Source organism: Sciurus carolinensis, chromosome 4 (assembly GCF_902686445.1).
Source record: "Sciurus carolinensis chromosome 4, mSciCar1.2, whole genome shotgun sequence".
In the NCBI taxonomy this organism is placed as follows: domain Eukaryota; kingdom Metazoa; phylum Chordata; class Mammalia; order Rodentia; family Sciuridae; genus Sciurus; species Sciurus carolinensis.
In genome coordinates, this window is record NC_062216.1 from 76,988,383 (window position 1) to 77,006,666 (window position 18,284).

The following is an 18,284-nucleotide window of genomic DNA, read 5'->3' on the forward strand; positions in this document are numbered from 1 at the left end:
TTTAAATATATTATGAATTTCCCTTCCATTTTATATTATAATTTAGATTGTGAAATTAATTTCACATTTACCTTATTTTAACAAACAATAGCATCATGAGGAAATTATAAATATTTCCACTTTATACTTAGTGAAATTAGCTCCATGAAGTAAAATTACTCGCCCACATAGTAATTCAGAATAACAGGTCTAAAACTCTCATTTTCTAATCACAAATGCAGTTCTCTTTGCACAGTACAATATATCAGCACTGAAGAAGCTTCCTAGCTAGTTAACCAGAAGAAAATTAAAAGAGTCCTCAAGGAAGAATCTATAAGTAATGCAGACAAGTGACACTCTTACCAAATAAAGTCTTAATGAAAATGAACACGCAAGAGTTTTTTCATCATATGATTGCTAATCGAATGTCATTTCCCCATGAGATACATGTTTCTGAAAATAAAAACAAAGCACTCCAGTTTGCACTGTTGAAAAATGAAGATTTATAATCTTTAGTGGATGATCCTTTCCAATGTTAAACCCCTAAAATTGATTCATCTATAACCAATAAAGTCAGCAGTTATGATGGTTTTATTCACAAAGATCCCTGTTACAGTTGTGCATAACAGCCATCTTGAGAAAGACATCTAGTCTAGAATTCAGCTCTGCAGATGTCAGTCTCTTTCACTTTCCATGACCTGATTGGAAATCATGTGGTCTATTACAAAGCAGTTTACTCACCAGTCATGTGTTGATGTCATGATTTTGCTTAAAAATATCTCATTTAGGAAAATATTAAAACCTTCCTCTTGAAGATAACATATATTTCAAAAGCTTACTTTTTTTTCCCAATAATCACATAAGCAATTCTCAGAGTCTCCACAAACTCTCAGTAAGGCACAATCAAAACAATGATTATTATCATACTCTGAAAGGCATTCTCATGCTTAATTTTTCCCCAGACCATAAATTCATTCTGAAATCACACACTTCACATTATTTACATTTATTATTATTAACTCTTCAGTACCTGAAAGGTATAAAAATGGATCAAATGGGAGGAAATAAGAACTGATACCAAATTATTTCTGGTGCACATAAGAGAGGTTTTTTCTTTTTTCTTTTTTCCCCCTGGTCTTCAATCTCTCTGAAGAGGGTATCAAGGGCAGTGATTCTATGTAAAACTGATTCGAGAAATTCTTAGGGAAAAGAAAGAGCTCCTGGAGTATTATTGAGTATGCAGAGATATGTTTATAAGAAGTTAAGATTCTCATAGAGTTGTTTCAGCTGTTTCAGATGGAGTCTTTATTGACAGACTGGGAAAGGAAAAGTGTGAACTGAAGAGAAACAAAAAGAATTAGTCATGCATGTAGAAGCACAGGATGGGAAATCTGTTCATTTCCCCTGGACCACCTGCTTCTGGAACAAAGGGTGTGACTTCCATTTAATTCCTCTATTTTAGTGAGTGTCTCACTTCTCCACATATGAGGAAGACATGGAAACAGGGAGATGATGTTGGATGTTGAGAAAGAAGAAACCCAGAAAGTTATTTCTAAGTCAAGAAAGTGGATGAAAACCTTAAGGGTTTCTGGGGCTGGTTGGTGGTCCACAGATAAGACTTCTTGTGACTGGTAAACATGTGCATGAACCTCAAACTCAGAAATGTTGATGATCCTGAACAGGAAAAATGGGAATCTTGCTTGTACCAGTCTGAGAGTTTGCCTTTCCTGATTATTTTCCATTTCCCAGTGTCTCAAATATGCCTTGCACTGGCCTCACTTGGCTCAGCTCTTTTGCTAGTAGCTGAAGCAGAACAGTTGGTCCCCTTCATTTGTTGGTTCAGGGGTGCTAGCGAAGACTTTTGGGCTCCACTCTAGCCGCCATCCTCTGACATGCACATCGTCTCAACTCTCTACAGTCCTTTGAGAAAGCCTTTCCATTGAGGATGGTCACACAGTCCCTGCTTCTTAGGCTGCTGACATCTATTATAATCTCAAACCTTAAAAAAGAAAGAAAAAGTTACTCAGTTTGTTTTTGCAGTGAAATATTAAGTATTCATAAAGTCCCTAAAAGTCTTCCTGTGGTGATAAAATTATAAAATATACACCCAGAATAAGTTTACTGGGAAGATGGAGTCACCAACTTCTTTATTTTCAGTCTATCAATTTGCTTCTTGTTCTTCAATGTAGCAGGAAACCCAGAACAAACAAAAACTGGTTCTAATTCGAATTTATCATATGATTTCACTGCTTCTTAAAAACTTATCTACTGTCTCTTTAATCTATTTACTTAACTATAAAATACCAATAATTATATTAATAAATCCTGTCTCCTGAGAGAATAAATGCTTCACTGTACACAGAGAAGAAAAGCAGATATACATTTAAGTGTAATATATTTTGGTCCCAATATTGCATTTTCCTATTCAAATACTTTCATGCATTCTTCTTTCTAAATGCTCCCATCATGAGTAAAGTTAGTGTTTTATAACAGTCCGTTTATATTGCCAGCAAATCTACTCTCAGTGTGCATATTTTTTAAAGATGTGCTCCCTATTTCACCATACTAAAAAAAAACAGAAAGATAGATAGAAAAGAAAAAAAAAAAAAAGAAATCTGAGGTTTTATCCTGTTTTTAGGTATTAACAAGATGTGTGACCTTACACACCTCCTTTTACAACTTGGTTTCCTGTATACACAGCCATAAAAAATTTTCTTTTTCTTTCTCTCCAACCTAATTATTCAATTTACAGTTACTCCTAGACATACAGTGTTGAAAACAGGCAGGGAATGTCCCCTGATATTTTACTAGCACTACAGGTCTGTCTCCCTGTTTTATAAGCCATTCAAAAGCAAGCAAGCATGTTCTAAGCATCTTTGGACATCTTGTGAACATAGCATTCAGGATAAAGCAAATATTTGATTAATGTTTGCTGAACCAAACTGCTAACTCCAGCACTCTTTCTATCAGATGCCTTCCCTGTAATATGTTCTGAAATCTTACAGTTCAAAGGAGTAAGGTGCTCCATCCATCCACAGCCAGTCTTTGCCACTGCCATTGCGGGAGAGCCCTATCCAATAAGAGTAGAAAAACTCAGAGTAGCTCTGAGGCATGGCAAACTCCTGTGAAAGGCACACAAAATAATCTTTAGCTTTAGAGAAGTTGCAACTTATTTTCAGAGAAGTATGGGGGCATCCAGCACTGTTCATGGGAGATCAACACAGGAGTCCTACCTCACATAGTTGAGGGTATGATTAAGAGACAAAAATACCTGTCAGGAAGTTCATTAGAAATTCATCCAGGTTAAAGAAATTATTTTGCTTTAGTTTCTATATTGGAATTTTATATATTGCTATAATGAAACCAAGAATTTCATCAGTCAAGATTTATATATAATCTACTATTTTTAAGACACAAGATGAAACATCAAGAGTGATATAAAATAATGGGAGGAAGATCAACAAAAAGATATGGAATGACTATGAAAAATGGAAAAATTTGAAAGGAAAAGTTCAGGAATGGGAAGAAACCTCTATAAATACTTAGGAAAGAAAATAACTGGGAATGAGAAAATAATAATGAATATACTTCAGTGCACAAAGAAGTAAAAGATGGATTTGGGAGAATAACTCAAACTATATAGGGGAGAAAGAGAAATTTTAAAATTTCCATACACACACACACACACACACACACACACACACACACAGAGTCATGTGTATGTCCTTATCTCTAATATGCATGTTAAAATTTTAAAAAGTTCCTTCCATCTACTCTCACTCTATATTCATAATACATTTAACATAGTAATTATATAAATGTATTATTATATATAACAATTATTATAATTACATATATTATAATTATTATAATTATCAATTTATGTCTTTCTTTTCCACCATACTATGAATTCTTTAGGGTTAAATGCTTTGTTTTAGAAACTTTTATATCCTCAATGCCTCAGATAATTAATGGCACATGCTGATTCAACCAAAGATCATTGGAAATATCAGAGAAACTATTGAAAAACAATAGTCACAGAGTAGTCATGTGAAAAGAACTATATTTGAACATATTTTCTCCCAATTAAAATGGGATCATTTTTATAGTTCTGAAAATAAATCATATAAAAGAGATTTCAACATATGCAAATTTAATAAAGTACATAAGAGAAAATAACTTTATAACTTTCATAGCAAAATTTTCTACCATTCCATATAGTATTATTCAATGACATACCTGAGTCTTCAGTATGGGCTGGAGGTAAAGGTAACAAAGAGAATAAGAAAAACGAGGAGAGTTTATGCCAGGACATATTATATTAGTAAAAGAAATTGGGCTGGCTACAGAGGCACACATCTGTAATCCCAGCAGGCAGCTCCCTGTCTGAGGAGTAGTTTCTATGGGGGTGAGCATTTATGAAGAACAGAATTCCTTTTGTCTAGTTGAAAGAATCACGCAAAGCAATAGGAATAAGATTGAGGCCTTGATCAGAGTAATGGGGAAAATTTGTGAGCTAATATCCTTCACTACTCCTAATTTTCTTGGCCAGCTCTTTTAAGGCCTCTTCTTAAGAATTTTTCAAACATTGAAAAGACCTTACCAGCACTTCTTGTGTGTTTATTTTCAGCATGGTAGCGTTCTCACCAGTGCAGAAATATTCACAGCCCTGCCAACTTTTACTCTCTTTATAGAATTGGTAGCAATTGTCCCCATGCCACTTCCATTTTTCTGGGCAAGGGTTGCACCTGTGTCCTTGGGGGGAAAAAAATCTTTGTAAGTTATTTTCTGCCCATGTCTGCTGTGTTTCTTCTCATGAAATTATTTAGTGTTTATATCCCAAATAAGAATTAATTCCCCTTCTCTCAGATATTTAAATTGCCTAGGCAATGATAAATGCAAATATGTATTGAGCAGCTACAATATGCCAGGAATTATAATTGGTGCTGAGTATACAGTGGAAATTAAAATAGACACTGCTTAATGGAGTATGGAATGGAGTAATGAGTGATGGAAACTTCCTTGTCTCTTGGCTATGCAATGAATCACATGGAGAGAAAACTCAATTTGTGAAGCAGCTCACATGTTCAGGAACACACAATGCATTATATTCAATAAACAAAGGATCACAATTTTCTTTCTCAAAATCCTCATATTATGATAAAGGGATTTTTAAAAAATACAATGCAAACCAGTATAAGATGGGCTCTTTTCTTACTCTAAACAAAAATAAAATGTTAGGGAAAAAATGCTGAGATAAGCATGAAGTTAGAATGATTAATTTCCATGTATCAGAAATTAAGATTGGCATCCATGCCAAAGAAGTAAGTGCACAAATTGAGAGTGAGATGGAACACTGGGTACCCATGGCATATTTAGGAATTAGGCCCTGAGGGTCATAGGGCCAAAAAGGATCGTGGTAAAGAGTAAATAGGAAAATATAAATAGTGCCCTTAGCACAGTAGCTTATACATGCAACAGGCTGAACTCCAATTATGACTGTGACAGTGACAATTTAGATTGGTAAATGCCTGCTTGGAGCACTCTGCAGGAAAAGATTAGGAAGCTGCATCTGGGCTCCACAGGAAGGCAAATCTTGGCTCATTGTAGTGTCTGAACTGGCTTCAGGAGATATAAACTGTAACTGAAATGTTACTCCCCTTTCCAGTTATAAGTTTTCTTGCATACCTCTAATCTTCACATATAGTGAGTGATTTTCTCTGTACAAGTAAAGTTCCCTATTTCTATGGGAACTGATAGAAAGTATAATTTTAATAAGTGTATAGAAAAAAGCAAGATACAATTAGATGGAAGGGAGAAAGACTAAAATATAATACCTTATGTAAAATAAAGATACCTGGCAGCTGAAGTGATAGCAATAGAGATACCTCTTTACCTATATAATAACTATCTACTTTAATATTTAATATTACATAAAAATTATAAAAATGGAATGAGTCAGAAATAATTTCCCCTGGACCTGCACAGACACATACACATGCACTTGTGCACATGCATGCACACATACATACTATATATATATATTTATGTATATATATACATATGTACATATATGTATGTACATATGTATATTTATCTATCTATATGGTATTATATATGTATATATGTATACTAGCTAGCTAGCTGGTATATATATGATGTATATATAGTGATGCATATATATATGTATATCTATGCATCATCTGGTATATATACATATATATATATGTATATCAGATAGTTAGATACAAAATATACTTAAGGAGAAAAATGCATATTTTGAGCCAGATAAATTAATGTGTGTACTGAAAATGGATTGTTTTCAACTGTTTTATTCATGGCTTGCATGACTAGGAAAATTACAAATACCAATGGATTCCTAAGATGAACATGTGTGCTTTCTGGGAATTCTCCTCACCTATAAATTACCTATGTGTGTGTGCATATATATATATGACATAAGGTGATAAAAAGTTACCATTGCTCATGATCAGTAAAGCAAGAATGTCCATTTTACAGAGACTAGTATTCTTAGGAAGGGCATTCAGCTTTATAAACACCGAAAAATACATCATCAAACAGTCTGATCAATGTTTTTCCATATAATCCTTTTTATTTCTGTTTTTCCTTTGTTTTTACTGGGCCTTGGACCCAGGAATGTAAGTTTATATACGTTGTCCAGACACAAACTTTATTTTTCATGTATTTGACTCTAAAGACACCATTTATTTCTGGTTCCTAACTTTTGGATGTCAATTTTATACTTAAACTAGGTGTGGTTTATTTGCATAGTTTTTCTTTTTATTTTTTTTAATATAGCTAGATGAAAATTTCAGAGAAACCTGGATTCTCTTTGTGATGACATGGCACCCAACAAAGAAAAGTATGCCCATTGGTTGTTAGAAAAATAAGAAAAGAAAGAAAAGTGTGCCCAGTGAGATCAGTATTCATGTGAGTAAAAAGTCATTTAGAGAAGCATTAGTACACCTATTCATATTATTTATTTATGCCTATTTATATTATTGGGTGATTACACAATCAGCACGTCTGCTTAGGATAGGAAGGGCTGTATGTCTGGAAGTTTGAGAAATTTTGTCCTCCTTTAGAGTTCCCAAAAGATAAATAAAAAATGAAGACTTGAAAATACATGTTTCTTTGTATGTATATATGTTAAAGAGAACAGAAGGCTGACTTGAATAAAATGGATCATGAAATACCAAATGGAAAGGAAATAATCTTTCTCTCTCTCTCTCTCTCTCTCTCTCTCTCTCTCTCTCTCTCTCTCTCTCTTTCACACACACACACACACACACACACACACACACACACACTCACATACACACACACTCACAGACTGGTTTTCTCCAACACTATTTCTATATATCCAACTGTGATTCACCCATCATTGACATTGCAATTACCTACAGTCCTTCCTAAAATGCACATTTTTGGTACCAGTCAAGACAGGAATTAAAATAACAGATTTTATTCAGGTTATCTGCATTCTTTATCTGTAATTTGTATGATTCTTAAGTTATGAATTTATTGACATAGTAGGGATGAATTTTTCAATTATGGGACAAGATAAATTGAAACATATCCCTGTTTTATTTACTTGTAATGTTATCCAAACTAATTGTTTTCCACTGTTTTAAATGTTGCATTTGAAGAATTCTTTCATGTAGAGTAACATAAACGTGTGGATTGCATGATCCCCAAAACTGATCATGATCTTGCATTCCCAAACTCTTTATTGAGTTTGCCAGAAAACTAGTTAAATAATACTGGTTCCCAGTTATGTTAATAAGAAATTCAAGTTTATATTGGTAGGTAATATCCTGGGGGCAAAGGGACGAAGATCTGCTTACCTCCACTTTTGTTATAGAGCTCACGACAGAGTTTTTCAGCCACATGCTGCAGGGTTTCTGCAAGTTTCCTATTCTGGGCTTGGAGAGACTGCAGATGTTGAGAAAGATTCCCCAACCTTTCTTCCTTTTCAGAGATGTTGTCTTGTTGAGTACTGGATAGCTGGTAGAACTGAAAAACTAACCCAAGTGGCCAGGTCAGATTAGACAATTCATTTCTTTACTTTTATATTTAATTTCCACTTAAGAGGAAGGCAAAATGTATATCATTTAAGATCTTAGATTCTAAGATCTTGTATTACATATATCAAAGTACAGACTCTAGTACATACATAATAAATCATATCATATTGAACAAATTAATTTCTCTAAGTCTTTCTGAAAATGTGGAGTCATAATAGCAGTTCCTAGCTTCAGAAGTAAATTCCCAAACTATTTTACTGCTGAATAGATACTTTTATGTCCACACAAATGATTACTTAACCTAAAACCAGAAATTCATTTACCTATTGATCATTACATTAAATATCGGCAATATTCCATATGTTGTTGCTTGTCTGATTATTAAAATAGTCAATTATCTTTTCCATACTTGTATCAATTTATGATTATGATTAGTGAGATCAAGAACCTTCCCTAATGTAATTTAACTAGAGAATTTCAATGCAGGTTTGAACTTTGGTTTTCTAAATCTAAATAGAGAAATCCCTCATGAATCACAAAAGTTGCTTTATATTCCTAAGAAGAATGGTATTTCCAAAATAATAGTATGTCAAATAAAATTTTTGGAGTTACGGAGAAATAAGAAGTTTCTTTACTTTTAAATTTAAGATTATAAACAAAATTTTAAACTTTTACTATAAAAATCAGTTTTTTGACACAAAAATCTGCTTGTTTTCATGACCTTTTGCTTTGAATCACCTTCTTTAGTTCTTCAGGGAACATGACTGTAGGATCTTAACTTGATGAGGCAAATTTATCCACTTCCTTTTTTAAGGAACTTGTCCTAGTTAGCTTAAAATTCAAAGATTTTTACACATGCATTCTTCCTTATTTGATTTTTCAAAAGTTTTTGCAAATTGTCTTCTTTATGGAAAATATAGCGATTATGGGCCTTATCTATTCTCCTTGTATTGAGGGTACGAATATAAATAAAATCCTTTTCCTTTGCTTTAGCCCACTGAAACATACATACTGAAAGCAAAAGCCACTGCCAACCTACACTTGTGGAATTTGGGAGAGATGAAGCAATGGTTTTAAAGATTGACGTTTAAACAGACAAAATCCTGAACTGAAACACGTTTAATTCTAGTTAGCAAGTGATAGTTCTGTGTCAATACTTCTTCCACCACTGATCTTTAAATAGTTGTTCTTAGAAAAGGAGCACTGAATTGCCCCCTAAGTTCCAGAATTAAAAGTTAAAAAGTCCATAACAAGTGTTTCTCCTAGACAAACCATGGAACCAGGATCCTTCCCCAAGGCAGAGCCCAGACTTACACACAAAGCCCAGGGCTGCCAGGCCTATGAGTAGCACCAAGCACAAAGTCAGTAGTGTCAGGGCCACTGGGCGCCAAGCTGAAGAGGGAGTCCTGCGCTCTGCAGGGAACAAAAGAGAAAGGGAGGTTTGGCTTTTCCTTTTCTTGGATCTAAGTCAGTACCCAGCAAGTAGGAGGAGGTGGTCCTGGACGGGAAAAACTATGCAGGACAATGTTTATCAAGTCTAGATAACTTACCCTTTGTCCTCAGGAACATGATCACAAAGCTCAGTTAATCCTCACTTATCACAGCTAGAGTTGTTCACAAGTCCCACCCTTTCCTATGCTCCCCCCAGTACTGCTGTGCACCAAATCACACTATACACTACTGTTATCTTTAGGAGGTTGTTTTCATAACCTCCTGCTTGTCAAAATTCTAATGATGAAAGATTATCCTAAAAACTGCCTAAACCAGAGACTGAGACACCTGAAGATACTAAGGAACAACTTTTAACATCATCAAGAAATGTATGAAACTAATTTATTTTTACTTCTTCAAAATGTGATTCTCGCCCCCATTTCACATTTATTTTTTTCTTCTGGAAAGCAAATTGCATATCAGTAATGAGAAATGATCATTTTACTCTTTTTCTTTGGGGTTTCTTCATCCTTCTTTTGCAAGGATTTTGTTTATTCATTCATTTCATTTATATTTCCCCAGAAATAGAGTATACAGAAACATGATTATTAAATTTCTCGAAGATAGATTTAAACTATCTCAAGTTTGGCAGCAGTTAAATAATAGAAGAAGGAGGAGGAGGAAGAGGAAGAGGAGGAGGAGGAGAGAAACTATAACTGACGTCCTTTCTTGCTTCCATTCCTGTAAGTTTCACTTGTCATTACAGAAGTGCCAATGTAAGTCATGAGTAGACCTATCAACTAGTGAGGTCATCTGTGTGGGTCTGAATGACTACAGATCTAACAGAGAAGACTTCAACTCAGAGAGAGGCAGCATCTGAAATTCTGATTCAGATTAAACAAAAGGAGAAAGAAACCCTCAAACTCTGAACTTTTTGTGATCTGTGAGTTCTACTTCATTGAGAATTCAACTCAGGTTCTAAAACAGAAAAACTAAAGAAACACAAATTCATTTCCTTCTAACAAGATCCTCTATATAAAACTTTCCAGGTACAGAGATTTGCACTAAACATTATTTCCAAAGGGAGAAAGGTAAGTGGTAAAGACTGTTAGAAATAGGAAATCCAATTACTAATTTCTTAAAATCTAGGAAAGTAAATGTTTAAAATCACAGAACAGACATGCTGTATTTTAAAATGTATTTTAAAACATGAATCTTATTCTTTCTTTGTAATTGTATTCTTCATAAATCACTTGAATTATATTTAGAAGAAAATACAAATCACTTTCACAGTTTGCCCTTTTTAAAAAATGGCAATTTTATTACAATACTTCCTAACTTTAAAACTTCCAATAGCTTTGTTGCATTGGAACAAAAATCCTGAAATCCAGTCTTTTCCTCCAGACCCTATCCAGTTCTTTTATTCTTTTTTGAACCACTCTCCCTTTCTCAATTTCTTTACTCACAGTAGCCTTCTCTTGTCTTTGTACCTTGTGCTACACTGACCTCTGCCATTGCATTAGTTGTTCCTCAGACTGATTCCTGGCAGCCTACTTCCTGTTCCTCTGATTTCAATGTAAATGGCACAGCCTTAGAATAAGGGCTGACTCCATCTCTAGCACAGTACTCACCTTGTCGTGTGTGCATGTGTATGTTTAATAAAAGTATTAGGTGACATTTTCATGACATGTTGGTTTTTGTCTTTCTCCTTACCATGCATTGCATTAAAATAACCACCTCATCTGTCTTGTTCACTAATGTATTTCCAGTGCTGAAAACAGAATCTATCACATTAAGGGAATAAATATGTGATGTTTAGATAAAAAAGAATGAAATCATGAAAAAATTAATAGTCCCTAAACTCTGTAAGTTTATAGAGGCAGAGAGTATTATCTAAAGTTTGGCAGGTTGATATTCAAAAAGTTATTTTTCTTAGCAACATTTCAGTCAGCAGAGGGCAGAGTCAGCAAAATACAAGTCCCAATCCTAGAAGCTTCTATACGGGAGATTCCTTATCCTGAACAAATATGAAAAATGTACTTCCTCCCGGTGCCCTTCAACCAACTGGCCTATGTGGTTTATTCTAAATTTTCCTGGAAAAGTGTGCTTTCTTCCCAGCATTGATTTTAAGAGAATTGCAGATCAAAGAATGAAAAAAAGAAAGAAAGAAAGAAAAAAAGATTGGAAGCAGAACACAGCTTAGGACAAACATCTTTAAAACCCAAAACAGTTTTAAAGTTAAATATAGTCCAAGAAAATTTATTTTGTGTATGTCCCTAGCTTCCAGATGTACCGAGTGCTTTATGTTTTTTTCTTCATTTTTCTTATTACCTTTAAAGATATTATATGTCTCACTTATTTCTTTTGGCTTGTATCTGTCTTACCCACTAGAAAGTAAACTCTTTCTTGGAAAAGATTAAAATTTAAATAGCCACTATTGCAGTTCAGCAGCTAGACCAGCAATTGAAACAGCTCAAACAATGTTCAGTGAATTAATGAATATGTCTATTCTGTATCTCTGTTATATGCCTGGCTACCCCTACTAGACCCTATTTATAAGAATATACATCTCAAAGTCATAAAAGATAAAAATACTGTGCCCTTTTATGACTAATATTTCCCTGGACAAAACTAGAAATAAAAAAAAAGTAAAGAGAAGAACTATAAAAATCAACCAAATTATTTATGCTTTCCCTTGGATAATATTATGGACAGGGGAAGTGTTGATTTTCTGCCTAGTGAACCAAAAAGAGTAAACTTAAATCTTTACAGTGAACATTACTTAATAATTATATTCATGAAAAGAATACATGACCCTTCCTGAAATTGCCTCTAGGACAGAAAAACAAAGTAGACTATGTCTTCTGCTTAAGAATCAGAGTTTTTTAAAAATTCCTTCCAAGGAATCATCTTTCCCTAATCAAGTTTTGCATTTGAAATCTTTCTTTCCTCCTCAATATTCATATTACCTCCCTGTTTTATCTAAAGACCCAGAGAAACCTTACCTTGGGACGTTTCTACCTCAGTCATGATCATGTCCTAGGAAATGAAGCTTCCATGATGGAAAGACCATGAACTTCAACATTTCATTTTTCCTTCGATGCTATTTTCCCCTCTAGTGTTTTTCTTCTAACGGGTTAGTCCAATGTTCCTGAGTTTTATCTCAAGTGTTCCTAATCATGCTGAAGCCTCACTCTGGGGACCACCCCCACCCTAAAATAAAGAGAGAGATTTTCACAAAAATAAGCCAGGAGGTGCTTGAGTTTGGCTTGGCTTTATTGTGGTTTTATTTTTTGGAAGAGAATCCCTACACTGTCTCCTGAGGCATGTTTAGAAAGAGGTGTGGACAGGCCAAGGAATGATATAAACATCCCTAGGAATAATAAGATATATATAGAAAAAAACACTCCTTTCCTGTATCCTCTTACTATAACCATACTATAAAAGGTTACAGTGCCAGATTCAAGTTTTGAATACAAATTCCTTTGTCATTTTATGAAATTTTGTGGATAAAAAGAGATGTCATACTTGACCAGTTGCCCTTCATCAATTGACAGGGTCTGCAAGAAATTAGAAGACATTACCCAATAAATTTTATGAGCATATCTCTGAAATCTGTTAAGAGGGTCTTAACAGCTGGGAAAAAAACAGAATTTCAATAATTTACACAAAGTCACATTACAGGATTGTGTGATCCCCCAAATTACTCTGGCCTAAAATTTAGATCAAATTTAGATCAAAATTGACACCTCATCTTTTCCTCTGAACTCCTACCTCTTAAGTTTACTTTTTAATATGTTGTATCTCTGGCATGTACACCAGGCTGGCGCCTGTCTTTCTGCCGTTGTTCTTTGCACTGTGTGTGGTCCTTGCGATGGAAAAGTGACCCAGGGCCACATTTTGCTTTGTTTGGAAAAGCCAGACTGAGCCTTCTAGATCCAGAGCACCTGTCACCTTACCTAGGAAGATGCAAAACTTGACACAATCAGTAACTCATTCACTCCTGTATGGCTTCTGTGGCCTCTGATATACATTCAGTAGCCCTAAATGGCATTGTAGTAGACCTGTTGGTTTCAGTTATTCCTCCCACTTTTCTAAGCAGCTCAAAACCAAGGCTTCTCCAGAGCCTACCATAATGTTTAGTATTCAGTGGGTGTACTTCAAAGATTTGTTGAATCAATGAGGTGTGATTCGTGCCATACTCCTGCAGGAGGGGTTTATGCTGTAGTTGAGGAAACAAAAGTGAAAAGCTGGAGAAAATGTAATCATATTGTAATTAATATGAGAAGGAAAAATATGAGAATTATTTAATATGAAATTAATATGAGAAGGACTTGAATTATTATTCAATGTTATTTTAATTTTTTTCACTGTTTTTGCTAGGATAATATTTAGTCTTCAGCTGGAATCTCTGCCCCTCTGTCACTTCACTCTCTTTACCATGTTGATGTGAAGTTATTTCCCTACGCTTCTTTTCAATATACAATTGAATTAGAATCCCTCGCACTTTAAAAAATAATTTTAAAAAGACCTCACTCTTTCCTATAATAATTCAGCAGTAGCACTTTATATCTTCAAAAAAAGAAGAGAAAGAAAAAGACTTAAATTGTTTTACTCCTTAACCACCAGTTCCTTTTCAAATCACTGCCATCAAAAATAACCAATAATTTCCTTTCCTCCTTATTTCTACCACACTAAAGAGTGCTTGGTCTCCTCTTACTTAAATACTCTGCAGTGCTTGTTATTTTTAAAGTTCACTGCTACTCCATGTCCTTAGCTTTCCCATTACTCTTGAGTTTACTGTTTCCTGCCTTCCTCCATGCTCTCTCGCCCCAGATCCACACCCCACCCCTCTCTACTTCTCAGTCCTAGTAGCTCTTATTGGATCCTCTGGTTCTTCTGTCCCTCAGTTGTGGCCATCCCCAGGCTCCTCTCCTTGTCATTCAATTCTTCTGCTCTCTTGCCTTTTCATTTTACATTCCCTCCCACTGTGATCTCATTCACTCCCATAAATTTAAGTACTATTTTAATTACTATGCCGGTAATTTTCCGCATATGTGGGTAGCTCAGAATTCTTACCACAAACCCACATCCTTCACATACCAATGTCTTTGGAAACAACTGTAAATGCATCGGTCACCTCCAACTAGTCCCTTAAAATCAAACTGAATTTATCACCTTTTCTATTCCTTCTAAAGTTTCTGCCTCTGTCAATGATAGACCTATCCACAGAACATGTGATAGACTTTAGTCAACCTATCATTGATACAATCGTAGGTTGTCTTCTCACATGCTACTGAACACCAATCTTTAAGCTCTTCCTCCTCAATGTCTCTCATGTCTGATTCCTCTTCCTCTTCTTACCCTACTGCCTCAGTTCAGGATTGTAATCTACCCACACGAGTGAAAAAAGTGGGTGTCGGCCTTTCAGTTCCATACTCCTTCAGTCCATTCTCATTGTAGCCTAGATGGTCTTCTAAGAACACACTATGTTTCTCTCTGTTTAAATCCTTCATTGATCTCATTTTAATGACTGATGGAATTTAAACACCTCGGTATGACCTAAAAGACCATCCTTAACTTACCAGACTTTCCCTTTCCCTCAACTTTATATGTTTCTCTCCCTGTAGGATCCCCAACCCCAAACCCCCGCTCCTGATCCCACATCACATGGAACATCCTAATATCAACTCAGTGCAATGCTCACTCCCTCTCTCAGCCATTCCTGATCTCCTCTACCCCATCAGAGAGGAGTCAGACTGTCATTTGTACCCAACACATGCTTCCACCACAGAACGCCATTATAGTTACAGCTTAGCTGAGAATGGAATTAGATTAAGCAGGGATTATATCATATTTGACATTGTATCTTCAGTACTTTGCAACTGCCTAATATAAAGTACCCAAAACAAGTTTATGAAAATGTGTAAGGATGCTTCATATTTACTTTCTATTTTGTTGGTATTTTTAGCACAAGCATGATTGTTTGAGAATTATTATTCTGAATGAAAAAAATCAAAATCTGTAAAATAAATGTATATTCCCATTCACAATTTTGCCACAGCATTATATAGACTTTGAATATTCTGCATTGCTGAAAAAATTCTCAGAGTGATCATTGCCATTGTTTTTAACAGCAAGGGTATATCAGATATATTTTCTTAAGAAAAAGACTTGTATAGTGACATTCTTCTAAATATTTGCATTATCAAAAGAACATAAAAACAAGATATCATCCATGTAGGCTAAGGTAACTGCTTCCAGATGTTTGCCTCCAAGACACTTCTCTGTAATCTCTGCTCCTAACTGCTCTGATTTCCATCCAGATGCTGCATTTGTATTTTATCTTGCTACACCCCTCTCCCCATCCTCCAACCTTAACAGAACTTATTTGTACACACTGTTCCTGCTTACGCTGATCAGTAATCCTTGTGAGAGTTCCGGGCTCCAGTCAGAGGTGAAAAATGTAGTTATACACAAGACACTCAAAACCAAGGTCCTAAGAACTGATTCTTCACAACATTTGTAGAAGAAAAGCATTTTGTATCCTATTACACACATCCTGTGGCTACAAAAACCACATCTCTCCTGTTGCCACTTAGCTTTAGGTCAAGGAGGTTGGAAATCCCCCAATGTCCTCTGTTAGCTTACTGAATAGTTTGGTTGAAAAATAAAAAGCCATATCAGTGGGACTCAGGTGGAGGGCTATTTATGCACAGAAAGTGAATGTAAAGATTTAATGTAGGGAGCGGAGGAAAAAAACCTAAAAGTTACTCCTAAAAGAGAAAGTGAAAAAGGATCTGTCCTGACTTTAAGACATGAGGAAAACCTGGATTTGGTCAGAAGGGAAATGACATGTTAAGAAACAGGCATCAAATGAGGATCTCTCTGTTGCAAACTAACACAGAAATGTTAAACAGAACACTTTAGGAATTCCCAAAGTATAAAATATTGAAAGGAAACTCGCATTCTTTAAATGTCTGTGATTTATCACGTGCTTTACATCCTTTACCTCCTAAGTATTCACAACCACTTTATAGAAGTATACTTCTCTTTAATATTAGCTTAATTGAATATGAACTAATATGCATAAAATACTTAAAACAATACCAGGTACATCATAAGCACTATATACCCATCTAGTATCATTGATGTTTTTAAATGAAACTGAAGGTCAGAATACTTAAGTACTCTGTTCATGACCACAAAAATCGTCAGCACAAAACTCATAGTAGAACCTAGAACCTTAGTCCCATCTACAGTACCACATGAGCTCTTCTCTAGAATTAAGTCACTTCTGCTTTAGATTGACTCAGCAGTCAAGGGAATAAGATTCTTCTGCACATGTGTAAATTATGAAAATCAATGGAACTGAAAAATATGTATTACTGTATCTTAGGATGAATGGTTATAAATAAAATAAGATAGAAGTTGAATGCAACTAAAATTAAATATTTTCTTAATTTGATTCAATCTTCTTGATAATATTCCAAGACCAATAGAGCAAGATGGAAATAGGGATTGGATGTAATTGAAATCTAAGGTCACTATTTAGATGATCAAATCATGGAATTTGGAGCTAAATGAATGCCTTAGAGGGCATTTGTTTTAATCATCCCTCATTTCACACAGGGTAAAACCAAACACCTGAGGTTGACATGACTCCCGAGACCTCGTAACTTCAAGATGCAAAATTATTATTACAAAATACCAGATTTAATTGATCCATTTGGAAATCTCCCATTTAAAGCCATGAGTTCAAAACTAGCTTTCATTTATCTAAATTTCCAAATCAGATCACAGATGGTAAAAATAAAAAAGAAAAAGCAATATCTGATTTGGACTTCATTGGAAGAAAAAAGGAGGGGATGTCGCTTTAATGTGCATACAGTTTGACCTTTGTATGCTATTCCTTCTCAAGAAATTTGACAACTCCTCAACTGCAAACCACTATGCTAGCAATAGGATTTCAGAAAACAAAACACCTGTGTAGAGACTAAGTTTTTTAAGATGTTCCTTTGTGGCACGTTAAGTTGAGAAAAGTGCAGAGTTACACAGCACTGCAAATGGTGAAAATATTTCCTCTTCCCTCCACTTTGTATACTCCTATGAGAAGTACCTCATCAAATGCGTTTTTCCAAAGCTCTCTACTTGAACTCCAGGAGACGAGAGTACCTGCATGCCTGGGCTCTAGCTGCCGGGTGATAGTTGAGGCTCGAGAATACAGGCTCATGGTGGTGTCCCCATCCTCATCCAGCATGTCTCTCGTGCTGCTGTATTTGGCCTGCATCCAGATTCCTGCAGGGCTGAAGGTGAGATGCAGTCAGATTGCCCCAAGCCGCCTGGCTACCGTGAGATAGCTCAGGAAGCCAGGCACTGAAAGGCATTCCTAATGTCCTCTCCCAGCAAGCAGCAGGGGAAGCCTCTGACTCCAGTTCCTGCCTGGAGAGGCCCAGCCCCTCCCCTCTGAGCTTGTACTCTGAATGCCAAGTTGGTCAGGCTGAGGGGAAATAGCATGTGTTTTCTGTTTGGACAGTCTCTGAACAGTTATTGAAACGGTTGCCCTTCTCAGACCTCCTTTGTTTATCTGTTTGCACTTCTTATGAAACTGCAGGGTAAAGATGGTGAGACTTTACAACAATAGCACTGTGGTTCCTTCAGACCCTAAAGTCAGGGGGACACATATTTCCCAGTTTTTCTCTCCCTCATACATTCACCAAGTCACTTAAATGTTTAACTCTCTGTGCCTTTGTGGGAAGAGACAAGACTCTGGACCTAGCCTTTTCCTGTCTCCAGGGGCACAGCACAAGACATCATATACATGGA

At 35.5% G+C, this 18,284-nt stretch overlaps 1 protein-coding gene across 3 annotated transcripts; it reads right to left on the reverse strand.

Moving 5' to 3' along the window:
• Positions 1–1,261: 1,261 nt before the first annotated feature.
• On the reverse strand, positions 1,262–17,872 carry Clec1a (C-type lectin domain family 1 member A). Of its 3 annotated transcripts, none has more exons than XM_047551132.1 (6): positions 17,634–17,872; positions 9,342–9,440; positions 7,848–8,024; positions 4,583–4,734; positions 2,983–3,101; positions 1,262–1,978 (listed from the first exon to the last, which is right to left on the reverse strand). In XM_047551132.1, the coding sequence occupies exons 1-6, from the start codon at positions 17,746–17,748 to the stop codon at positions 1,828–1,830; spliced, it is 813 nt and encodes a 270-aa protein (XP_047407088.1). In that variant the 5' UTR covers positions 17,749–17,872; the 3' UTR covers positions 1,262–1,827. The 3 variants fall into 3 exon arrangements, with proteins under 3 accessions (XP_047407088.1, XP_047407089.1, XP_047407090.1); XM_047551134.1 differs by having other exon boundaries at positions 1,819–1,978; positions 2,983–3,049; XM_047551133.1 differs by lacking the exon at positions 9,342–9,440.
• Positions 17,873–18,284: the final 412 nt, after the last annotated feature.